Source organism: Prinia subflava, chromosome Z (genome assembly GCF_021018805.1).
Source record: "Prinia subflava isolate CZ2003 ecotype Zambia chromosome Z, Cam_Psub_1.2, whole genome shotgun sequence".
NCBI classification, from domain to species: domain Eukaryota; kingdom Metazoa; phylum Chordata; class Aves; order Passeriformes; family Cisticolidae; genus Prinia; species Prinia subflava.
Genome location: NC_086283.1, coordinates 13819357 through 13846040, shown reverse-complemented (window position 1 = coordinate 13846040; position 26684 = coordinate 13819357). Strand labels below are relative to the sequence as shown.

At 38.8% G+C, this 26684-nt stretch overlaps 1 protein-coding gene across 1 annotated transcript in view; it reads left to right on the top strand.

The window, feature by feature from the left end:
* MMRN1 (multimerin 1) overlaps positions 1 to 18533 on the top strand; it is a 40860-nt gene extending 22327 nt beyond the window's left edge. The window contains exons 5-8 of the mRNA XM_063422856.1: positions 2376 to 2549; positions 7080 to 9059; positions 14783 to 14929; positions 16057 to 18533. Of these exons, the coding sequence (XP_063278926.1) occupies positions 2376 to 2549; positions 7080 to 9059; positions 14783 to 14929; positions 16057 to 16478 (2723 nt within the window). The 3' untranslated portion in view covers positions 16479 to 18533. The remainder of the gene's footprint in view (positions 1 to 2375; positions 2550 to 7079; positions 9060 to 14782; positions 14930 to 16056) is intronic.
* Positions 18534 to 26684: the final 8151 nt, after the last annotated feature.

The window sequence follows — 26684 nt, the reverse complement described above, 5'->3', positions numbered from 1 at the left end:
GATGCTTCTGTTCTTTTTGCCTCCACTAGCTTTTTATATAACCATCATCTTTTCCATGCCATGGTGTTGTTGTCACTCACCTACTGGCCTATATCCAGAAACATTTACTGACACAAATAAATAATGCAGGGTATATTCTCAGGTCTGTGTTTTGCTGTTTTGAATACCTTCTTGTGGGCTGTAATGCATGCTGAGAGAACAGGATGTCATAATTAAGATTGCTGCAGGTTTTTATGGAGATTTGACCATGTCTGTGCTTATATGCATGTATGTGCTTTATGTTAGCTCTTAATAGACAGAAAGAAAAAGAAAGGGAAAGATTGAATCTGGTATGGAGATACAGAGTGGCATTTTCGAAAGGGAGTTAGGCTGTTGTGCCTTAGTGACACTGTGTGAGCAACCAAGTCTCTCAGGGCTGGAGGGAGGAGGATGTTTAGTAAAGCAGACAGGGCGTATCATGAAAAAGTGAGTTTGATCAATAAAGCTCTGAGACATGCCACTTCTGATAGTGGGAATCATGCTCTGAGAAATAAACCTGAAATTGGAATCTCCAACCTCCATGTTAATTGCTTTTCAGTTAGTTTTAAATCAAATTGGGTCAGTCTAGAAAGAGAGAGATACCTGTTCAACCCCGCAAACACAGCCTGAGGCCAGGATTGACTGCCCTGGTCTGTCATTGATATGGCTCTGCAAGCCAGATTCTGCTTCCAGCTCCCACTATGCAGCCATGCCACTTTCAGGCATAAAACCTCACTTTGAGGTTCGTCTGCCTTCTCTTCCTCCCTCAGTTGGAACTGACAGAAACCAAGCTAAAAAAGCATTACACTCTGCAGATTAGTTATCAGTTTGGGTGACATGTGCATGAGCTGCTAAAGAATTCAAATCCCTTTCTCATAGTAACAATTCAACTAGAAGCAGAAGTGTCCATTCCTGTTTTTCTCTTACAAAAATGTATTATGAAGACAAAGGTCTATCAATGGCCTATCTTTGCAGTGCCAGTCAGAAGAACTGCCAGAGTCTAAACGAGGCAGTTGAGTTAGAAACAATCCATGTAAGCAGATAGCTTGGGTAGGGAACACAACTGGAGGCACTAACATCCAAACCTAAAACTCTCCAGGCTCTTACTATTATGGCCTTTACAACCAACATGCCTCTACAGGGGAACATTCTCAGGGGTCTTGGTCTGCTTCATCTGCATCTGTATGTATCTTTACATGCAGAATTCTAAGGAACACAAGTCATCAGAAGAATATGCCCTTTTGCATATAACTTGCTTGGGGTTTTTCTGGAGCCTCTAGGCCCCCGTACTTAGACATGATTTCTGATTAGAGCTGTTTGCTGCCATAGGAATAGACACTGATACTGTAATGAAAAGTGACAAAGGATCAATAACAATACTGTAAACTTAGACTGATAAATATTCGTATGTGATGCTTAAAGAATCTCTTCCATAGCAGTTTTTTAAGCCGTAGTATAGCCCAGATCATTTGGGATAATATATCATATGCCTAAAATAGGCCATTTAGGCTGAATTGTTGGAGGTTTTCTAGCTTTGCTTACAGGAATTCAAACATCTAATTTAATCAACATCTTCTGAAAATCCCAGACTAAGTTTGATACCTGTCAAACTCAGATGGTTGGCTGAAGTCATGTGAAGTCCTTTTTTTCAACATTAAGGCATCCTTCACCATTACCTATCTTAAAAACATCCATCTAGGCTTTTTTATTCCTGAGGTGACTACAAGTGTCAAAAACAATTTGGGCAGGTTTTAAAATAAACTTGACTTTGTAGGTTAAGCTTCTATTTTTAGTGATAGACTAATCATTATTCCAAAGTAGTTTATCTCTTAGCTGTTTTTCTGCCTTGGTGCTGTGTTGGACAATTCTTTATTTTGATCCAAGCAATGGAAAAAATATGTATTCCTTCAGACACCAGCCTATAACACAAATTTATGAAGTTGTGTTATAAATGGTGAGTAAAAATGAATGCTTTTGTGACTGTGTTAAAGGAGATCAACTAAATAAGAGTTAACTGAATACTCTGTAGGGTGCTAGATTGAGGAAGAATGGCATTATGCTGATTAAAATAAGCTAACCATTCAGAATACTCTGGTAAAGTCATAAATACTTTATAGTGGATGTGTATGCTTTGGTAATTAGTAACTGCTGTGCTGCTGAATCACACTAATATATGATACATGACAAAAATCAAGATGATTCATTCAAAATAAAACTTCAGAATAAAACTTTTCACCCCACTTTTAGCTCATGTTTTTCAATCAATTATAACTTCCTTTTTTTAAAATTCACTCGACAATGTTTAACAGTACTTAGTTGTTTTGGTTTTTTTTTTTTCATTTTGTTCCCTGACCAAGCACTTTTTCAAAAAATGAATGAGAAGATTAGCAGTCAGGAGAAGAAACTAACTTTTCTACAGAAGAAGGTTGACAGCATTGCTGCTGCGATGAATGATGTGAGCAAGATGCTTTCTTCTCTGGAAGGCAAAATCAATGAAGATAAGGGCACAGACTTCCAGTCTTTTCTAAAAGGTAAGAAAAATAAATTAATGTAATCACTCACCCTGTTAGAGGTGCCAGGAAAAAAAAATGCTAGAAGTCTTCATTGACTGTCCTGTTCTATTACTCAACACTTGTAGGGAGAATTCATTTTTAAATTTTCATTTCATAAGAGAGGAATTTGTTTATTTCAACATTCACTATGTTGTCTTTCATAGTGACAAAAAAAAATTGTATTCTTGGGTGCTTCATCATCTACGTGGTAGCTTTAGCCACTATCAAGGCATTTTCATTTACTGAGGGCATCTGCAAATAATCTTATGTCTTTTTTGTTTATCTGGTGGCAGCTAATGGATGTAGTATTTGTTTTGCTACCAAGTCTAACTAATATTCTTTAATACATAATTCACACACATGGGGCAAACCATAAGAAATTCTGTGGTGGTTATATTTATAATGCAGCAAACATTCTGCTGAATAATTTGTCTCTGATCATATTAGGCTATCTCTGATGAACACCTGTACTCATGTTCAGTACATGAGAAAGACACAGCTAGAGAGAAATCGGGAGCTTGGGCAGATTCTCACCAGCAGAATTATGCATCCATTTGCTGTGAATCCTGCTGCAAGGTCTGTGTGTTACCCAGCTAAAAGTGGTGCTTAACAAACAGATTCAGACTGAAACTTTCATTTCCTCCATGTGCAATATTTTTCTCATTTTTCAGGAATATTCCCCAAACCATATTTTACACTTAAGAATCCAGAGGACCTTTATACTATTCAAAAATAGAACAGAGGTTCTGGAGCTCCTTACACTTACACTGAGCTAAAACTGAATGAAACAGTAAATGGTTCTGTATCTCCCTCAAAATTTACCAAGTTCCCATTTCTTTACCAGGGTCCCATTTCTTGTTTTTTCTGTCCTCTGTCTCCTGAGCTGTTCCTGCCACATGCTAGATGGCTCTCTTGTAAGCAAGCTTATTCCATCTCTCGATCGGTGACCTGCTTTCACCTCTCCACATATTGCTAGATGGTATTCTTGACCTTTGGGTGCACATTTAATTTGTCTTTGAATATTTTCCATTTCCCTTCTGCTTTCTCCTCTATTTTTTTATAATTCACTTGTTCTAGCTGTCATTTTCGTGCTAGTCTAAGAGCTGTTTTTCATCATCCTGTGTTTCTGCTTCTGCACTCCCTATCTGTATTTCAGGGTCTAAGTCTTAATTAAAATGTGCTGTTCAAAAACCCCCTCTTCTTTGAAAATGCACTTCAAGCCCTTATTGTTTTTACCTGCAATGTTTTATATTATACCTGCTCAGAAAAAATCTCCAGCTGATGTCCCTTTATTTGATTTACCTTCTCAGTCTATCTCCTAATTAAGTAGCTCCAATGAAAATGATGCCATCAGCTACATTCCTTGGCTCTAATTATGAGCATTCCAACACAGGTTATTCTTGGCTTCTACCTAGGTAAACAGCAGGAATGAGGAGAGGGGAGAAAGAAAAGGTCAGTGTGTCTGTTGGCTTGTATGTGCAATGACAATTTCTGTCCAGAAAATATCAGTCAGTTGTACTCAAATGCATAAACAGCATCCTAAAGTAGCAGGACCTGAAAGAACCTTCCCTACTGTCCTATAACACTGGACATTTTACCTTGCTAGAAGTTATTCTTAGAAGCTCGCATGAAGCAAACTACAACTTTCCCAGTACCACTGCCATCCTGAAGCAACCTGCTTTTCCAGCACAATCAAGTCTGTACTTGCTTTGTGCTATTCAGACATTTTCCTTCTTCATTTACTTTTTCATTTTTTTCCTGTGGTGCCAGGTCCTTTGCTCACACTCCATATATCACCTTTCTTCTTATCACAGAAATTCTAATGTTCTGCCCAGCTTTCTATGAGGATTTGTTAGGAACAAGGTCTGATTCTGAGACCAAACAATTCAATACAGTTTAAAAAGTATTGAACTCTTGGTTTCATCTATGACTTTGGTGACACAAACATGTCATCTGTTGATAGAGGGCAACATTCACTATGTATATAACAGATATACTCTTCCATTTTCTTAATGAAAACTACTGTGCATTTTAAAAATTGCTTTCAGTACTCAGGAAGCTGTTCCCATTTTACTTAGGGAAAATAATTTTATGCTGTTTTTAATTTAAGAAACTCTGCTTACTTCCTGCTAGTCTTCCCTTCCTCCTTTAACTCCATACACACCTTTCCTCTTGATTATTAAAATGTACACTCCTTTTAAAATGAACTTAATAATGGAGTGTTAATCACTTCCAAGTCAGAAATGTCATTTGCAGCTGCATATATAACCTCAATTCAGTCTCCTGTGTACATAAATTTATTTTGCACATTATTCTTCAAATAATTGAAACTGCAAAGAGAGTACATGTTGACACAGAGTAATTACACTCTTTGGTTTTCAGACAGGAAGCTAAAATTAAAATTTATAATCTCATAAAAAGTGCAAGAGATCTTTAACGTTCACAGGTAGTTTGGACCTTTCTATTTCAAAATAAGCAACAGAGAAATTGAGTTACATCCATGAGTGCACACGAGTATTTGCAGCTCAAGCCTAACAATATGCTCAATTGTCACCAAGTTTGGGTCGGAATAAGTGTGGTCAGTCTTTGTGTGGACAAGTGCGCTCTCACAGCCCCTGCTGCACTTTGCCTACGAGCTACCCAGTGGTTCTAGTCAGAAGGCAGGGCAGAGAGAAGCCCAAAACTGTCTGCTTTATCAGCCTCCACACTCCCCTGGTAGTAGGAACACCTGAAAACTAGAGCTGAGCTCCATACTACACTCACTATCCAAACACATGGAGTTGGAATAGCAGAGAGTGAGGCTGGCACCCTCTTGCCTGTCACAGAAAGAGAAGGTTGGTAGACACTCTGGAACACCTCTTGCAGATGAATGGTCTGTTATCAAGATTTGTTGCTGAAATTAATGAATTTAATGGGTTCCTCACAGAAGGTTTAGAGCAATCTTGGTTCTTTCCACAGCCATTCAGTTTTTCTTCACAGCTCATTGTGTTTCCTAGAGCACAGAACACATTTCAGCATCGTAGAGTAACCCGACCAAATCATCACTCAGAATGGTTTTTCTGCATGTCAGTTTTTTAACTTGGTTCATATCTTGGTTTTTGCTCTCAACTGCCCGGACGCCTTTATTCTCAGATATTTCAGTGTGCACATACTTGTGCATATTAATGTACGTGCATCTGTCTAGCCATTGACTTGCTCTTTAGGTAGCTAAAAGGAAGATAATAAAAGTAATATCAGCATTATTACTGTTGCTTATTATACTTTATGTAAAATTATTGGGACACTTGGGACGTCAGTTGACAATAATGGAGTTTAATTCTTAGGGAACTTCATGCTAGATTTCTCATGAGGCACTTTCCTGGGCTAGCAAACTTGGGTCTGATTTCCTGATCTTTTACTGCACTTGCTGAGAATATACCTAAAAACAAGTTTTCAAAACATGCGTTAGTGTTTCAGAGATGCAGAAATAAATTCCAGGCTGTAGAATTAGTTGAGAAGAAAATGGAAGGGAACAGATAATTTCTGTCTTTATCAATACAGTTTTAATCAGAGAACCTGTGGTCATTGAGTCATTGTAGATATTGAAGAGTTTAATCATTATATCACAGTCTGGCTGCAAATGTTCATAGGGTTTATGGAAATTGTGCAAAGAATGTTTCAGTGTTTTATTTGGACAGAGGAGCTACCTTTGGAGAATAAACTAATGACAGTTATTTATTAAAATTTATTAACTGTAGCAGAACTACTGCTCTAATTGATTGCAATATGTTATGCAGAACTCTTTTATGCCTGTCTTGACCTCTCTAAGGCTATATGGGAAACACATTTTCATGTTCACTGGGGCAGAATTCCCACATTCACTTCTGCCTAGTGCTCTTCAGGATCAGAATTTCTAGGAGCTATTTAAAGAGTTGTAGTATGCAAGGTTTAAAGCTTTTACCTGTAAAACACCTTCATTTTTCAGCAGTTTTAGTGTTACTAACTTTAGCTATTCAATAGGGTTATTCTTTTTATTTTGCCTCTTTTTCACAATAGTGTGTTGCATCATCACCTAGCACATACAATACAGTAGGAAGGTAATAATCCCTGCTTTCCTTTCTTGGCCATAATGTGGCAAAGCAGATGGTTTTTTTGCCTTACTTTGCTAGTGGATAAAGGACACATCATTTTTTTATGAGCAAGCCACAAAAGCACACATCTCTTTTCAGTGCTCAGAAACAGCTTAGGTGGGGGGGTCAAAGTTGATACCACATGTAGAGTTTGAGTTTGCCCTTTCAAAATACTAGCAAAACTCCCACTGATTTCAGTAGAAATCAGGATTCATCCTCAAACACTATAGCTGTATGTAAACTATAAGCATGCTCTACTTCTTCAGCTATACATTTTACTCTATATGTGGGTGAATCAGGGCAAGCATGTGTGTGCAGAGCTGTGTCTGCTCATATTGTGGTAAATATGTTAGTAACACAGTTGATTTGATTTTCTTTTTATTTCTCCTTTCCCCCAAAGGTCTCAAATCCAGAAGTATTAATGACTTAATGAAAGACATAGTCAAAGAACACTTTCAAGTATTTCAGGGTGAAATGCAAGACAGCATGGCTCAAATTTTCAAGACTATGTCTAGTATGTCAGGTGACCTTGAAAATACGAAAGAATTAGTCAAGCATCTGAATGAAACCCAAAATAAATTTGCTCAGGAGAAAGATAGTGGGCCAACAGAGCTTGATATTCTGGAGCTGAAAAGTCATATGGTGCAGATGAGAGAGGAAATGACCCTAACTTGTGAAAAGCCTGTGAAAGCTTTGCAAGAAAAGCAGAAGTCCTTGGAAGTTAACTTGGAGCATCAACAGTCAAGAAGCGAAATTTATTATCAGTCTTTAAATAGGACCCTTACTGAAATGAGAGATGCTCATGAACAACTGTTATCAGCTGAACAGTCTTCAAGACAAACCCTCCTCTCAGCAGATAAAGTCATGGAGTACAATGTTACAGAGTACATGATCACACTGCATGAGAAAGTAAAGAGACAAGACATGATGGTGCTGGGGATCTATGATGACTTAAGAGTCCAAGATAGCAAGATCAGCAATCTCAGCATTACACTGGAAATTCAGAGAGACTCTGTTCTGGGGGTCTGTGATGACATGTTGTCAGAGAGCAGGACAGATTTCCAAGCACAGCTGGCAGCAGTCCATGCGAGTGTGATTGTTCTAAACAAGAGTCTCTCTGACGTATTCCTTCAGTTGGGCAGTAAGGTGGACAGAATGAATGAGCAAATTAATGACTTGTGCTATGATATGGAGATCCTGCAACCCTTGATTGAACAAGGGGTACCTTTTAGTCTGACTTCAGAGTATGAGCAACAAATCCAAGCTAAAGAATTCAAAGAAAAACTTGCAAACCTCACTGTTGTCATTAACAGAATGAGTTCTGCAATGAAGGAACTTTCTAAAGCTCAGGAAGGACTTAAAAATGATTCTCAGGCTTATCAGGAACTGTTTGAGAGTCGTGTTAATGAATGCTCCATGGAAATAGAAGACGGATTAAACAAGACCATGATAGTAGTAAACAGTGCTATCGATTCTATTCAAGATAATTATGTACTGAAAGACATGCTACATGCTCTAAGAAATGAGACTGAAGTTTGCTGTGACAGAGCTGAGGAAATGGACAGCCTCCTGGCTTTTATTCCCCAGTTCCAACAGTTGAATGAATCCCTCCAGTCACTGATTTATAACAAGAGATATGAAATTACTTCACAGGTAGTGCCATCTCTTTCTGATCTTCCCTACAAGGAGTCTGACAAAAGTCTCCTCCACAATTTCAGTAGAGTTTTCTATATTTTAAATGATACCTCATTAAAAGTGGAAAAGCAGCAGCAAGATATCAGCCGCCTGGAAGAAAAACTGTTTGACTCCATGGAGGGTTCAAGGGACCATGAGGTTCGCCTTCTGAATGTAGAGTCAAAAATTTCCAAGTTTCTGGCAAACAACTGTGTCTCACTAAAAAAAGCCAAAGCTGCCTCCACAGAGAAAGAACAGGTGGTCTCACTTCAGCTCCAGGCACTGAGTTCCAGGATCAAGGCCCTGGAAGCCAAGTCAATCCGTTTCTCAAATGTCATTCCGCTTGTGAACAAGACTGCTCATGAGGCCTGGGGGCTGTGCCAGGATGCCAACAACAGCATCCAGAAAGTGAACGCAAGCATACCTGTGCTAATTAAATTGGCTCAGCCAGATATCCCCCTGCTGCAGGCAGGCCTCAAGGAGCTCATTGAATCTGTGCTTGAAGTAAAAGCAGGAACTATTTTGACAAATTTAACCCAGCATGTTGACATATTTGTGGTAAATGCAATGAACAATATCACCAAACTTCAGAAGCAGCTGAAACCAGTTATAAAGAAACCCTCCACAGCAAAAAAAGTGTCAGGAAATGCCACCATGAGCCTGGCAAGCCGAAGCCAGAGAAACACGGATAATGCAATAGATCCAGGTAATTCATTTTATTCTACTAAAAATGAAGGTAAGTTTTATAATGACTTACGTAACCACTGTGATGAACTGAGTGGCAGAACTTGACTGAGAGTAAATAAAAAGTCTAAGGACTGTAAAGAGTATTTCAGAGGAACCTGAGATTAGTCTCTTGCTTACAATAGAATTTATTTTGCTTATGAGATTTTGCACTCTGCGTAACTTTGTATAATAGATTTCCACCTGATCAGTTTAACGTGCATGTACATGCACATTCACTCGGCTGAGAGCCTGACCTTTGAAAAGTTACTGACAGTCTAGACAAAATCTAAAGAACTAGAATTTTATGCCTGCATCTGAATTAGCAGTTTCAGTAGAAAAAAATGTATGCAAGGTCAGAGAGAAATATGGAGTTGCATCAGTACTTTGCAGTGTCAGCAGGGATGAAAGGTATCAAAAACCTGAAGCAAGTGAACAAAAATGACTGTAATGAGGCTTTTGCTGGCTCCTTCAGGACTTCGTTGAGAAGTGCAGTTACAGCAGTGTATTCCTGAAAAGCAGGAACTCACCCAATAAAGTAAATTTGGCTTTAGTCCACCTGGAGAGCAGCTCAGCTAAGCAGGAGCTGCCATTCTTAAAAAGGAAATTTTGAGTGTGATCTGCTTCTGAACTTAAATTCAAATGCCATCATATGAAATGAATTATGAATGAATTCACAGAAGTACAAAGTCTTGAGCTGTGACTTCTGCAATCATACTTGAGTGAAAATCAATAGCACAAGATGATGTTTTATGGAAATATAATTTCTGGCACAATACAGAAAATGAAAAGTGAATGAGATACTCAAAATACTGAGATGACTCTAATTCACATTAAAATTAGACAGGTTTCTTAATGACTGAGACATGTCCAGATGCTCTTGAAGATCCAGTCCTGAATATTTTCTGTAAAATTCTCTTAAACTTAGGAACATTTCTAAACCAATGCTTGGTCCCTGTTGCAAGCAGATGCAGAGATAGTAAGAGCCATTACTCTTGTTCATGAGCTAGGACTATGGGCAATCTCCTTTTCCCTCTCCATGCTTTTTCCTTCATTTCCACTTTGTTTTATCTTTTCCTGTCCTAGGGACAGCATTTCTTAATGATCAATGGAAAGTATCTTTTGTAAAACCATAATCCCATAAGTAGCTTTGTTTCTGATGAAAGTCATCTCCATTGAAGGATTTCAGTCCTTGGTTATGTTTTCACTCGGAGAGGGGACACAGCTACTAGAGGAGGCAATCACACTTAAAATGCACAAAGTCATTTGAATATTTTGGTATCCAAAATTGCAATTCTTCCTCAGTCATTTTTGGTTTATGTCTATTATTGGCACTGCTCAGGATGGAAATTAAAAACCATTGTTCAAAATTGAAATTAGGAGAAAATGAGAGATGTCTTTGATCCTTCCAATACCATGTACTTTTTTTGAAAAGTACCGCTAGTGCTACCTGCCTGAAGCACAGGAAGGTGCCACCTGCTCTGGTTTTCACTCCATATTGATGAATTTATTTCTTTCCCATTTGTTATTTATACTCGGTTTTAAAAAACAACTTAATTGATAGCATTAGATATATACTCACTTACAGAAAGTGCAGTTCTTTGCAGATGTTGAGAAGCCTTATTTTTATATGAGGTTTCTACTTAGCAATGTTTATGCTGGCTTTTCCATTGGTAATGAAATTTTGTGCTTAACAAATTTCATGCCTAGCAAAGCCACATTATATTTCTGTAAGTTAAAGAAGCAAGACCATTATCCTAATTAACCATTATCCATCTTCTGCCTGGGTAATTTTTACTTCTCCATGAAAGCTTTTTCTCGCAAGTCCTGGGACACCACCACAGATTTGTGCTGCCTCTACCAAAATTTCAGGAAGAAACTCTAAGGCATAATTGGCTAATTATAAAATGTACTTAATTTTAAATTTTGTTTTTCATCTAAAAAAAAAGGAATAAAATTTGAGAAGGAGGTGAATGATAGTTTTCATTGACTCCAATATGTTCAATATATGAACTTACTCTAGCAGATTAGGGGTTTAATTGGCTTTAATGTGTTCAGAATTTGACCCTGGGGTAATACTTTCCAAAGTAATTAGTTGAAATCAGAAGAAAGCCATGTGAGTTTACATTTCATATGCAGGAACATAAAACTTGGCATACTTCCCATATTGTGGAATGAACTAAAAAAAAGTTCTACGTTAAGCTACAATAAATGTATGAGGGGTGAAAGCACCAGCACTTCACCTAATACTGACTGTAACAGCAACCCAGGGTAGATGAAAAAGTTATTAAGTTAAGACAGCTTCAATAGCTAAGAGGAGACGACAACATTACTATATATATATATATTTATTTAATATACATATATACACAACTAGTGTATATATACACACACCTATGTGTGTGTATATATGTATATTAACTATTAATTAATCTTTGGTTTGGGTTATGACTGGTCCTACTTTCCAATGCACTGCTCTCCTGCAGAAATGTGTGATGCAGTGTGAGGGCAGTTTAGTTCAGTTCCCATTTTCCTGTTGCTAGTAGTGCTGTTCTCTAAGGAATCTAGAGGCTGCTGTGTTTTCCCAAAGTGAATGTACCCTTTTGTTGCATGTCTTGTATTAGTTGTGGGTTCTGCTTTATTCAGATTATGCCACTCTGCCATGAACATGAATAACTAAGAGTCAAGGTGTGTTATATTTATGTATTTAATGCAGTGTACCTCTCTGACGGGTCATTTCACTCTCACCTTCTTTGCGATTTATTTCTGATTTTGTTTTCACAAGATGTCGAACTCCTAACAGAAATGCAAGCTTCCATTGTTGCTTTATCATTCAAGCCTTTATTTCAAGTGAAATTAACCTATTCAAATGTTTCCCATCTTGTGTATTTAATTGCACAAATAACTGGAGATGGTTATTCCAATTCAGCTTGGTGACATAAAATTCAAATTTGCATATTTACTTTTTAGACTAATGCGTTGATGAAACTGTTGTGTTTTTTTAATTTGGTGAGCCTAAAATCATCACACTGGAATTATTTGATACCTCTGCTTAACAGAGAAGCTGAGTTGCTGGAGTCCGAACACCTGAGATCAGCCCTGAGACTCCACCCCACCCAAAACTGGAGGGCACAGCCCTCTCCTTGCTTTTTGCTCACTGTCAGCCTGAGAGTGCTAAGACAGAGATGATTAATAACTATAGGCTGGCAACCAGTTTGACCAACCCTGTGCCAGCAGGGTGGTTTAGTAGATTCCCGGGCTCCTCCAATGTCCTAGAGCTTCCTGAGAAGCAGCTACTGATAACTGAATACTGAGACTATGTTTTTAGTTTACCTCCTGGTCAGAAGAATTTCCAAACTGAACTACTGGAGTCAATCCTTTCCACAAGGAGACCATTAAATTGCTGAATATTTGTTTTGCCTCTAACAACATCTCAGTAGATACTGACAGAGGTTTGTTATTTGTTTGAAGTTTGTTTGCACAGCACTGGCAGTCTATTTCCCAAAAGAGCTTCTGGCTATTTGCCCTCCCAAAGAGTAGCAAAACTGAGCATTAACTGGCTCTTCTCATTACTACCATACCAAGTGCAATTAGCAACTACCTTTTATTCTCTGCTCGTAGTAGTGACAATTTAAGGCTCTAATTTATAGTCTCTCTCATTTACTCATCTACACTACTAAATTGTGAAACATTCATTAACAATAAAATATTTGCTTTAGTAGGTGATCCTTTCCTAATCAGAACCTTCTGGCATCTTTACCCCAAGGGGATAACTCAGACCGCTCTTCAGCAAGAAAAGAGAAAATACTGGGCAAAGGAGCAGCCTCAGCCAGAAATTACACTAGAGGGATGCTATTGTAGCATAGTTACATAGAGATTACTGGCACAGTAGAGATCTGCAGCGTTTTCCTCTTGCTCTAAAAATCCTAATTTGACTCAAACCCCTCAGAACTTTTCCTATTCCAGCAAATGGAGGAGCTTCCCAGTTGCTGCTAACCAATGCTTCACCAGGAGAGTTAATTTAATGTAGATAAAGCTATGTCTGAATTTGAATTAACTCCAAGGTTAAATTCGGGCAGAATCACCCCACAGCAGACTTCCAAAATGCTAGTCTCAATCTCATTATCATTTCCCTTAGTAATCTTTTTCCTGTTTCTTGGGTTTACTTCTTGTTTATGATAAGTAGAGGCCAATTAGCAGAGAGACTGCTCTGTTCTTACAGGAAGCTTTTGTATTTTGGGAGTATGATACAGTCAGCACAATCAGCTGTTTTCCTTCCTTTCCTGCTTTCCTTAGACACTTGGCAAATATGTGGCTGCTTGGTAAATATCAGCGAAAGGTTGTGGGTGCTTAGAAAATGTGAGTGAAAAATAACTTCAAGGAAGGATGTAGCAAACAATTATCTGAGAAGAAAACCATTATTTTCTCATGTCCAGTTGCCTGTGCTGTGACCCCAGTCATGACAGTTCCTAAATTGCTTTATTTCAAGCATTACAGAATAGAAATTATTTTCTGTGAAAAGAATGACTGTTGTGTTTACAAACCCATATGCTATATCAGAGCAAACTCGAGTGTCACTGCACAATGTGCCTCAACATACTGCACACTGAACTAAAATATCACACAGAAACAGTTTGCCTTAATGCAGCAGTCTGTGAAATATCTGGTTGGGAAAATGAAGATAACACTGGAATTACTGAAGGAGCTATGTGAAATCCAGGTCAGCATTTTTCTGACAATAACTAGATGCTTTTATGCAAGACTACTTCTGTTCTGACCTACCAACCTAGATTTACCATAACAGGACTGTTTCCAAAGTTTTGCTGGTAATTCCTGGCAAAGAAAAGGTTTGTTTTCTAAAATATCTGACTTTTATTTGACCATACCAAGAGAAAGCAAAAATGTGTGATTTGAGAATGCTTTGTGTTCAGAATTTTTCATAGCAATATTTAATTTTTAATGTGACCTGAATTTTCTCCCCCCAAAAAACTGCTGTGACAACACATTATTCAATTACAATTGGTAATTACTGTCTCAGAGCTCAGCAGCACTGGCCTGACAGATTTCCCTGTATTGGCTGAGTGTCATACCTAATTGGGAACAGAGGCTAGGACATTGTCAGTGAGGGTGCTCTGCAAAGCCACCTGTTTGGTATAATTTTTCTTGCTTGCAATCCAAAACGTCTACAACAGCCTTGGTAGATATACTAGAATTAGGGACCTCTTTATGGACAAGTACTTGAAGTGACTGGGATGGCATTTAGGACGTTTCATCATGAGGAGCCTGACTCTCCTGCAATGATTGCTACTTGCCTGGATGAAAAATGTCTCAGGCAAAACAGCCCAACCTATAGACCAGCAGTACAGAATCTCTCCTGGTACACCCAAAAAGAAGATGGTTCAGTCCAAAAAGAGCAACCTGATCTAACTTTGGAAGATCTTCTTTCTTACTGCATGTAGCTGACCCTCTGAGACCAGCAGAACTCAGAATTTACAGGTAATCTTGAATATCTTGGAGGGATAGCTGAGGGTGTGCTGTGTTCAGGTAAAGAGGAAGGCTGGACAGGATCTCAAGTTGGCCTTCAGGAAGAACTTCAGCAGAAATTGTGAATTGACAAGGAGCCTTTCCAAAACACGGCATACTTAGGAAGTGTCACTATCATGACATTACAACTGAGGCTGTGGTTTCCCTCGCTCTCTTTCACAGGGCAGTTTTCTGCGTGTGCCAGCTCCCCATGCCAGAATGGAGGAACCTGTGTCAATGACAGGCAGAGTTTTGTCTGTGCCTGTCGCCACCCCTTCGGAGGAGTCAACTGTAGTGTGAAGCTGGTGAACGACAATTCCCTGAGTGTTGGCAAGTACAGAATTTAGCAGTACAATACAGCATCAGCCCAGGCCCCAGGGCCTAATTACAGAGCATTTGCTGGTCAGAGGTCTCACGTTTCACTTTAATGAGTGACAACTCGAGCAGCAGAGTCCTGTGGTTTGGTGCTGAAGACATCAATCCCCACGGGTGACTCGCAATTTCTTTTTTTAATATGACCAGATGATGGGATTAAATTGGTTTGGGGCCTGCCATAATAGCTGGAAAGCTCCCTGCTGAAATGTGCAGAGTAGGAGGGTGTGCAGTAGACGTATTTGAACACGATGTCATGGATTTTGAAGGGGGGAGGTAAAATCACATCACTGGGAAATACTAGCTTCAATGCAGCCATAAATGTTCTATAAATACCAGTAGCTACCAGGATGCAGGGGCTGTGCCCTCAAGGAGTCATTTTAGGCCTGCTTCTGGCTTTCATCAACAAAGGATGCAACCCTTGAAAAATTTCAAAAGAAAAAAAAAAAGTGAAAATTATGCTTATTCAGCATAATAAATACAAGAAATAATTTACATCCAGGCCACAAGGAATGTGAATTTTATGCATCTTTCAGCAGTCATTTGGCTGATTTTTACTCATGACAGGATATGAATAGTGAATGAAATCATTTGTACAGAAGCAGGGAATGATAGTGTACAGCTCAGCTTGAAGAGAAACCCATATACTTTTATCCCCTCATTTAACATGATGAGTGCTAAACCTCCTCACTGTTTGTCTAAGATGTGTGCTGAAATTCTTGGCTTCATCTAAGTCACATGAACAATGAAAGAGATCCTGGGGTGAGAAAACTAGGAGAGGGTGCAGGGAGGAAAGAAAGCTCCCTTAATGGCGACATAGTATAGACAAGGATAAAGTTCCCTTGCTGTTGCTAATTTTTTCTCCTGTCGATACACCTAGCATTAATTGTGAAGAAAATTGCTTTTTATACAACATTTTAAAAAATGTGTTTATGCAGGAATACTATGTTTCAGTTTGACAGTCTCAAGATTTGTCATCCACAGGATGCTGTGCCATCAGAAAATCTGCTTTTGTTATTCTGGCTGGTACAAGTTGCCTTTCTACAATGTAACATCACTTGAAATTGTTCTTTACTCCTTTTCAGATTTTTCAAAAGGATCTTACAGATATGCACCTATGGTGGCTTTTTTTGCTTCTCATACGTATGGAATGACAACTCCAGGACCCATCAGATTTAACAATCTGGATGTCAACTACGGCGCCTCATTTGCCCCAGCAACTGGGAAGTTCCACGTGCCATACCTTGGGGTCTATGTTTTTGAATATACCATTGAATCATTTAGTCCACGTGCCTCTGGCTATCTGGTCATTGATGGAATAGACAAACTCAGTTTTCAGGCTGAAAGTATTAATAGCAGCAAGTATGCTGACAGAGTAATTACTGGAAATGCTTTATTAGAGTTAAATTATGGTCAGGAAGTCTGGCTCAGACTGGCAACTGGCTCTATAGCAGCCACATACCCACCGGTTACTACATTTAGTGGTTACTTGTTGTATCGTACCTAAGTCAGTCCTTGATGTGAGCTATTAGTCTAATGAAGCAACCTGCAGGTGAATTTAGCTTTGCATTTAAATACTTTGCTTCTTTAACAGCACTAGGCTTCCCAATGTAACAGCTTTTCTAGTTCTGATCCTCCAAGATGTTCTTTGGTTTTAGCCATGTGCAAAACACCAAGGTGCCCACGGGTTGGAGATGGGGGATAACAAAGCATCTTCTTCATATTAATATGACTAGGAAGCACAGATCTAATCCTGCTCTGCTGTTACATTGCATAGGCATACTTACACAGGATTGCTGAGAATCACTTCTCAAGAGAAAGCTCGTTTTGATCATTCCTTTACACCCTGACTGCAAATCAAAACTGATGGAAAGAGTTGGATGACTCAGATAAGATGATATACTTATCTCATTGTATCAATTGATAATCATGTGTATATATTCTGTTTGGAAAAAATATATTTCTTTTCCATTTTGGCTACCACATACTTCCATTTTATTCACCACATACTTTGATATGCCAGTATTTAATTGATTCATGATTGTTTTATGTAAGGATGATAAACTAGGTTTTTTTAATCTGACGGCAAAAAACCCAAGAGGAATACATTCAGATTAGAAATAAGGCATTTTTCACAGTTTAATTAAGATTATATGTTTATATAGTATAAACACCATAATGGGTTTGATAGATTCTCTCTGCTGCTTGAAATATTTAAATCACAGCTGGATATTCTTAGGGGGATATGTTTTAAGCAAATATTGTTATATTGGCTTCACACAGATTTTAGCATTTGGCCTATAAAGTACACAAGATTAAATGATATAACCAAAGTATTTTCTAAGTTTGCATTCTATAAATCTATGACTTTGTTTCTGCATTACGTTCACTAACTATTGAAGCAAGATGAAATAAACTGCTGTCTGCATGTGATTTTTCAAGCACCAATCCAATAAAGAAATATTTTTAATTGATGCCTGACTGCCTGAAAAAACAAACCCTCAGGTTTTAATTCTTATTTTTTGCAAAGTCCCAGGCTGCTGCAGTTTCTTTACATCTTATCCCCTGATATGATTGGCCAGGTTTGTTTCTGGTTATTGCCTTTGTTAATGATATTTGATGAGGTTTTTCTGTGTGTCTGTGTTTGTCTCATTCCCTTTTCTTAAAAGCTGGAAAAATCTAACTATGATCTATGCCAACCTATTGAAGTACAGAATGTTTTTGAGCTCCCTGAATTGTTTTCTACTACCAGGAACTTTTCTTTAAAATACATGGGAATCTTCAGCTCCCTTCTTAGTATTACCTAATGTACCTTACGATGACCATGAATGAGTGTGCTACAGACCTTTCTCCTGTTGCATAGCATCTTTTTTCTATAAACACAGCATGTTTTTTCTATAAATACTCAAAATCTTTGCTATGACACTAATTCAGTCTATTGTGTCATTGAATATTATCAAATATAATGAACACAAGCCACAGTCCTTCCTCGTATGACTTTGTCATTTTAATGTGTTTAGTCGTCTTTATTCCTGCTGTGGTTATGGCTAAATGGCATGAAAATTACTCTGAAAATGAAATTCAAATGACCCACTAGAGACTGCATCTCTGTTTTAATGTGACTTTCTTTGCCCTTGTTGCCCTTCTCTCCAAATCCTTCAAGCTGGATCCTCATCTTCACAGGCACGATTCCCCCCCAAGCAATGAGATAATTTCTGTGTCATTGTACTGGTCTTCTTTCCTCTTTTCTCCTTTTTTTCCTTCTCTCACAAAACAGCAGATCCTTTGGGGTAAAATAAGAATACTGATTAACACCACATATGTTTGAGTAACATTTAGAAGACTAATTTCCCTAACAAAAATAGTACTGAAACTAATTCTCATTTTACTATTTAGAACATGGGGAAAAATACTTTAAAATGATAATAAATGTATGCTACCCTTTTTATACTCTTTAAAAATCCATTCAAATCTTTCTTCAAATGTCTTCAAGCTACTTATTGTTGACTGTCAATTTTTAAAAATTAAAATGCAAATTATTCACTGTGAAGAAGATAGTTTTGTATTATGCACCGAAGCTTATTTATGGGCTTGTGACTGGACCTGAGCTGGCTGGACTCACAATAGAAACCACTGAAAAATAAGTGAGGATCAATAAAATCAGTCAGCCTACCCATTATGCAGAATAGGAAACAATCAGCCTGAAATCCCAGGAGAACTTTTTAGGCATCAGCCAGCGTAGGTGGTTCCTGAGGCACTTTGTCACCCCTCTGCTTTTATCTTCATGCTCTGATTTGCATTCCCTGATGACAGGAAGCAAATCTGAACACTCATCTCTGCCCACAGCCCTTTTGAGGGACCACAAAGCCATCCTGAGCCTTTGTACTTCAGAGTGAACAGCGTTCTCTTTATTTGGGTGACTCAAATACCATGGCAACATTTTGTCTGGTCTGGCTCTGACAAGCCCATCCAATTTACTCCAGAGTTTGCATTAACATTTCCTCACCTATAACAACCACAGTACGGCTGGACCCAGCCCCTCACACACTTGGAATTCACACTGAGACCAGAGGCTGGTTTTCCTCACATACCATTTCCAGCTGCATAGCCAGCACAGCTCATGATAAGCACCCATGCTAACCCAGGCCTGCCTGGGTCTGTCTCATGGGTATTGCTGTCTGTCCCTACATTTGGGGTGGTTTTGTTCAATTATTTTTTTTTCTCTGAAGTAATAACACCAACATTGGCAACAAGCAGGAAGGAAACCATTATTTCTGAATTCAGACAGTGACTGAAAGCAGCTATTAGGAGCAACACTGCAGCTAAATCCCACCAAAATCAGTGGGCACCTGGTGATTAAGTACCTTTAACAGTGGGATAATAAGTGTATTGGGGCAATGGCAGAACCGAATCTCTCTAGCAGCTCAACTGGGCAGGTGGGCAGGAGAGTGTAAAACAAAATAAGACAACATACAAACAGTTTCGACATTTGCAAGGAATAAAAGTGTACACCATGGCTTTGCACATCTGTCACTGGCTGGCTGCAGAAAAAAAATGCCTAGCAGCTCCATGCCTTTCATTAACCCCTTCAGGCCATCAGATGTATCACACAGAATTAATAACATCTAGACTTTTTCATTCAGTTTTATTTTATTAATCCATACTTCTTCCTTTACCTGACTACTGGAAAGCCTGAGCCAAATACTCCTGTTTTCATGCTAGAGTGTTATCAACAGCAGAAGGTAGAAACCTTCTTTAATTGTTGAGGAAGACATTTTTGTACTTATTGAAGCATCCTGGTGTAATCATATTTTCAGCAGTTTTATAAGAACTACAAATATTTATCACTACTTTGTTTTTAAAATGCTAAGTAGTTCCATTGTAATTGTTTTCCCTTTGCAAGGCTGTCGTTCTCCCCCCTATATGATGGCCTCAATGGCAGGAGAGTTCTTCAGGGTGAGATAAAATAAGACACTCTGTTCAGATGGGACTGCAGTCAAGAGTGCATGGTAAAAGAGCTTTATCAGCAAGCTGCTTCCTAGCTGAGGTTGCTATAGATATGTTTCAACCAACACACTGGCTTATAATGAACTTCCTTGCCCTGCTTCTCCACCCACAGAAATCTGTGGTGGCTGTGAGCTGAAAACAGTCTTCTGCACTCACATGTTGCATGTAAACAAACCAAAGTGTTTCTGAAAACACTGATTGCTGTGGCTGCTGTTGAAAATTCTTATCTTAGAAAAAGCAAGTTGCAAACAAAACAGACCATGGCTGTTTACAAACAGTGAGCAAGTACTTTCAGAAAGCTTGCTATTCCAATCTGCAGGAGCTGGGAGATGCCATAAAAAATGATCTAAAGTGCCCAGAAGTCCCTTATAAATACTATAAGCTTTCTAAATTCTTTTTGAGCCACTGGAAACCAGTATATCTCACATCCACAGAGATATAGCCTGATGCATGACAAAGTCAAGAATGGTGGCAACTAAAACAAAATCCTAAAATGACGGACTTGTTTAGATAAAGAATTATCCTCAGCTCTATCTGATGTCTCTGAATTATCTGCAAATTGCCTTGGAAGGGGGAAAAAGGGTTCAGCCATCCATTACTAGGCTACTTATTGCTACTTACTGAAGGGAAAAAATACACTTCAGGAAATTGTGTACTATTATTTCCTTTCAAAGAAAGGGCCATTACCAGCTTACTCAAGCAAGAGACAATTTTCAGGCTCAGCATTTAGATGCGTTCTAGAAGAACATAATAGACTTGAAGTGTAGGTTTCTTCAATAAATTTAGGATCTAAGTTGATCACTGTTACCTTGGTCCCAATACCTGGCATTATTACAGCTTATTAGTAGGTACACACTATCACAAAACATTTAGTTCTGGAAAAACAGGAACTATGCTTAGGAAAAAAAAGGAGAGAGATTCCCTAAGAGTTAAGCTGTAGCAAAGGAAACTGGAATGCCATCAGCAGTGAATGACAGAATCATTTGGGTTAGAAAAGGCCTCTGAGGTCATTGTGTCCGATCTTTGATCACCACCTTATCAACCAGACCGTGGCACTAAGTGCTGTGTCCAGTCATTTCCTGAACAACTTCCCTGGGCAGTCTGTTCTAATGTTCCATGAAGAAATTCCTTGTGATGTTCAACCTGAACCTTCCATGGCACAGCTTGAGGCCATCTCCTCTCATCCCACTTGTCTGGGAGGCAATGCCAAATGTGCATTAAATACAGCCAATCTTGGGCAAGAATTGCTAAAGATCATTCCTTTATATGTGAAATTATCTGTGTGAACTAAACAGAAGTACAATGACAGCTATGAGGAGCTCCTGGCTTCTAGAGAAGAAGACAGACATCTAGGACCACCCTTCAATTTGTCTGTGGGCTTACCTTGTTTTTATAGGTTTGGACTTTGACTTAACTAGTATATATGGTCATTACGGCCCCAAAGGAAGATCAGATGCTCAAATAATTGTGGGAGAAAGGTACAAATCAGGAAAATAACACAGGATATGTTTGCAAGTGTTAAGCAAAATGCATGAATAAAAATACATTTGCCTTACTAAATAAGAATGAAGAGGAAAATAAATTCACAGTAAGCGACGGGAGAGTGTTTGTTAACAGTTAAAATGCCCAACTAAAAGGGATTGTTCTCCCAACTGTCACAGCACCCATGTGCATTTGCTGGGACTGAACCACAGCCCTGCCCTTTCCCTGCCTTCCCTGTCTCCTACCCTGTATTTCTTTCTCCTTCTCTGCTGTTTGTGTGAATTACCAGACTGCAATGACTTTGGAAAACGGTTATGATGCAATATTCTTGTACCACATTTCTCCTGAGCCAGAAAATAAGGACAGAGTTTTCTTTCCCTCTGTTATTTTATTTAGCTAACTCCTGTGGGCACCACAATTACTGCCATTTTAGTTTTGCTATAGTACAGCACAAAACTCCAAAAAGCTTGTTTGAAAGAAGGGATAGAGCATCCTTTCAATCTAGTTTCTACACAAACACAGTATTTCATTGTTGCTGTTTGTGTGTATACCCTTTTTGTTTGGTTGGTGGTGGGGAGTTTTGTTTGGGTTTTTTTGTTTGTTTGTTTGTTTGTTTTGGGTCTTTTGTTTGTTTGTTTTTTGGTTTTTGGTTTTTGGTTTTGGGGGTTTTTTGGGTTGGTTTTTTTTTTTTCCCAAGCAGGAACAGGGAAAGCTGGTGAGGAGAAATTACTTTTCAACCAGTTGATATACACTTTAGTTAGAGAAAAAAGTGTACAAGGATGACAAGCTGTCTAGTGTCCCATTTTAAACTCCATGCCATGCTCCTCATTTTTATAGGTGTATTTACAATCTCTCCACTTATTTGGTAGCCATTTTCACATCTCTTCCTGCAGGTGGTACTACATCAGGTCATTTTTCCAGTGGCTGTGAAAATGTGTATGTCAAAGGCCCTGTATCAGCAGTAAAAAACAATCAATCTGCTATAAAATACTTGGAGACCCTTTCAGGTTAAGATACACTGCTGGTCACCCAGCAAGAAGATTGTAGCCAGCAGGCAGACCTTGATCTTTTTAAACAGGATTAGAAGCAGGTTCAAAGATACAAAGATAAAGGAGGACAGTTAAAACCAGAGAATAGTTAAAAACATTGCAAAAACAGGTAGTCAAGGGTTGGTATATGAATTTGTTGCTCAGGGCATGTGATAGATGTGTAAGATTTTTTAACATAGCTCAGAGATGAAGAATTCTCTTCTGTGCTGATCAGAAAAACTTCCTGTTTACTGAAGACAGAGAATGTATGTCAAGACATAGATCTATAAAAGGAGATTTCAATAAAGCATTTAAACCCAAGGAAGGTCTTGAAGTCCACCTGAAAACAGAAGAGAGATACAGAATGAAGGATTGTGCAACTTCTGAAACTTGGCTGGACAACCATCGACAGGAGCAGCAAAGCTGAGGCTGAGTGGGTCTGAACAGAGTGCTGGCTTTCTTTCTGGGATGAACATGGTTAAGCTGGGGGCTTCTGGGGCACCTTGGACCATCTCAGCTCTTATTGTCAAATGTATTAGATCAAAACTGGGTACGGGTATGTAACCCGTATGGGTTATGGGGTATGTCCAACCCCAGCTCATGCTTTGATGTGTATGTACAGGGCTCCCCTTGGCTTATGAGCACTGATAAAAATAAACTCATTGAGTGAAGTGTCAATCTCATGTCAAATTACCTGGATGTCAACTGCCTGCAATTCTGAATACTCTTGAGACAACTAACTGCGGAAAAAGATCGAATCCTTATCTGAAGTAGAACCACTCAGTCAAATTTAAGCCAAGTAATTACAAAATATTTGTTTAAGAAAATAATGAGTTTACATTTTGCATTTGAAAATCCCAAGATAGGCTTAAATACTACAGCAAAAGATTTCCAATAGTTTTTCAGTATAAATGGAGGGAAGCTAAAATGTGGCATTGGTTTTGCAGGCCTTTAGCTCTGTAATAGTATTGAACTTGCAGAAAGAGAGGTAATTCTTCCTGCATACAGAGGGCAGTGCTAGTGGCAGTATTACTGTAGCAATTTTTTTTAAATCTCAAGCTTAGATGGTTATAGGAATGAATAAATACCAAGCTGCATGTGGGTCACTCCTCCTACCTGATGGAATAGAGCTAACTGGAGAAACTCGTGCATGGCAGGTACTTGACTGCAAGGATGTAGCAAAGAGCAATGTTTGACAGAAGTAAATTAACACTTAAAACAGGCATATAAAAAGTTGAAGTAACAGAGAAGTGCCTGACAGCATTAACAGGTTAAGGTCCAGGCTCCTGTTCAAGTCAAGTGTTTTTTGCCAGTCTCCTGTTGTGTCTGTCCCTTGTGGCCCTCAGGCCATTCTAAGGTGTGCTTGTGAGCCTCACAGCCTGCAACCAGATCTCATTTTAAGAACAGCAAAGTCTTTTTGCCATCTCTGAAGAGTATGACCAAACCAGTGAGTGCTGGTACCATGTCAAAGCCATTGTGAGTGTTAGGGTGGGTCAGGATGAATTGAAGTCTATAACCAGTTATGAAAGTGTCTTTGTAAATTGGATAGATCTTGCTTCACAGCTACTGACTAAAATAATGATGTCTGGTGGGAAAAGGACTTTCTTGTAGTAGTCTTTCATCACCATCTGGTTTACTATTTTTCTTTACACATTTTCCAAAGTGCCAGAAATGAAAGCTCCTTTCCAGCTAACATCTTTACTGTGAAATTTTTATTTGACTTTTGATTTTCCCTCAGCATGGTGGCTCTCCTCTGCAGAGTTACAGCAGCAGCAAAGTGCTTGTGTGTGCTGAGAACAGTGTGCTGCAAGTGCTGATGATGTTGGGCCTGTCTCTCAAACCTGATAGGACTGATCACGGCAATTCACCTCTCAAGTGGCCAATATTCTGCAGCATTTCAATATTTCTGTAGTGAATCCCATACCGTTTCATGCTTTTAACTTGCTTTTATTTTTAACTCCAGACATACTAGAGATACAAGGGCTTAGTTTTTACATCCATGCTGTTTTGAGTTTTTACATTTCTTTGGAGCAGGCAGCATGTAATATATTTTCCACCATCACTGTTATGCTGATGATTCACTGTTTTACCCAAAAAGTACTTGTTTTGGGAATTTGCATTCAAATCCAATTACTTCCATAATCCAGGACTGTTGAGGAAATTGCCTTGGGAACAGCATCTTTCTCTCCCATCTCTGTGTTTGGTTTTAAGAAGGTGTGCTGTATGATTTCTGATCTGTTTTGTTTTACAAACTTTAAAAACATGGCTGGTTCTAATGCAGCACTTTAGGGCCTGGTCTGGGCACATATCATTTCAGTTGGTCCTACAAAGCTGATTCAGGTGGGCCTTAAAAAATTTAAACTCTCTTTTAGAGGTAGCTTCCTTTCAAGGCTGCACCTCAATAAATTTCCCTTCCCCGTTTCTCAGGCAGTTGTCTCTCTTTCTGTGATACAGAAAGTTGCAATTGAAGCTTTCAGGCTTTCCTGCCTGGCTTGGGGGACACCTGACTTGAGAGCAGGGCTTCACGTGGAACAAAAAAATGCCACAAACACCCACAGCTGAGAATAAATGAGTGAGTAATTTTTTATGCTGTGTCTCTCAGCATAAAAAATTAAGTTTACTTAAAACGACACTTTCTGGTAACTGCAGAGGTTCTAGCTCCATATTTGGCATCATACATGATTTTATGCATTTTGATGGTGAAAAGTAATGTAAAATATATTGATTGATTCTGTTTTACCCTCCTCCTGGGATGACTTTGATGTCCAATATTTTCTTCTTGGAGAGGGACTCAGCATTGTCACAGCATTTCAAACATTTAGCTTGAAATTATGTGTTCTTCAGGAGTCCCCAAAACACTTGAAGCTAAACACTTCAGATTTCATAGAGAATTTGCTGAAGTATGGAGATACAAAAATGCTTTCACATAAACTGTTGCAACCCTTTTAAAAAATCCCCTCTGTTTCATGCCCTGTATCATTATGAGACTAAATCTCCTTTCAGCTGGCAGATCAAAATTGCACAGTTTGAACTCGCAAAGCTTCCCCATATTCTCCTAGGAGATGAGAACCCAATTTCTCCACAAAACTATCCAGACTGTTGAACTGCTACAATCTTTCAGAAAATAATGACATTTTGCTTTGGAAGCTTGCTCTAATTTACTTGTATGTTGTCAGTATTATAGGAATTACCAGATATTCCTCCTAATCTAGAATCCTCCAAATTAAATGTCTTTATTGCTCATGTGTCCTCATGATCCTTTCAGTCGACCATATGGAATGAGTACTGACAGCAACTAATTTGATAATTATTGTATTGTGCAGATGCACAGAAGGGTAAAAATTCAAGTCCTAAAGACAAACCTAATGAAAACAAAAGGAAAGCATCTTGCTTTGTCTGGCCTCTCCTTCCTTTGTACCAATGCCCTCTAAAACAATTTTCCCCATTAAGGTTAAAACAAGCAGCTTGATTCTTAAGGATAGCAATTATTTTTGAGTGCTCTGGTGAGTGTAATTACACTGTCAAGAGTTCACTTATGTTCCACTAGTAGCCATGTGGCTCTGTTTCAGATTTCCAATTTCTCCCTCCTGCAGGATCTACGTCCCTTGAATGGTTTTAATTCTGTACCAGTCCAATGTATTTGTGCTCATGCCGTGGTGAGTGGCACACCACCTGCCAGGAAACAAGAACATTTTCTCTTGGTGCTTTGAAAGGAAGAGATGACACCCCTTTTGGAGATCAGAGTTGTCTGATCTCTCTCCACCTCTGCTGTAAAATGCAAATGTGTCTGAAAAACCCAGAAATCAGCAAAGAAAATAGTACAACCTATTCAGAGCATGTCCTGCTCCCTGCTCCAAAGGGACAGGAAAGTCCCTGCACAGGAGGTTTGGGAGTGTTTGGCCTGGGAGAGAGCCAGTGACTGACACGCCCTGGGAAAGAACCTGGTGTTAGTGTGTTAGTGTTGGGAGACCCCTGGAGCCACAATTACTTGTCTATGGGTATGCTGACTTCAATTGTTAAAGATCTGGAAGGAATAGACAGGGCACAGGGGTGAACCCAAAATGTGTTTTGGACCTTTTTTTCATTTTGGTTTTATCCCTTTTGTTGGTTGTCACTTTTGTTGCCACCTGCAGTTTGTGGCCTAATCTTTTCCTGTGTGCAATTTTCTCTTTGTGCTCTGATTTAATTTTGCAATT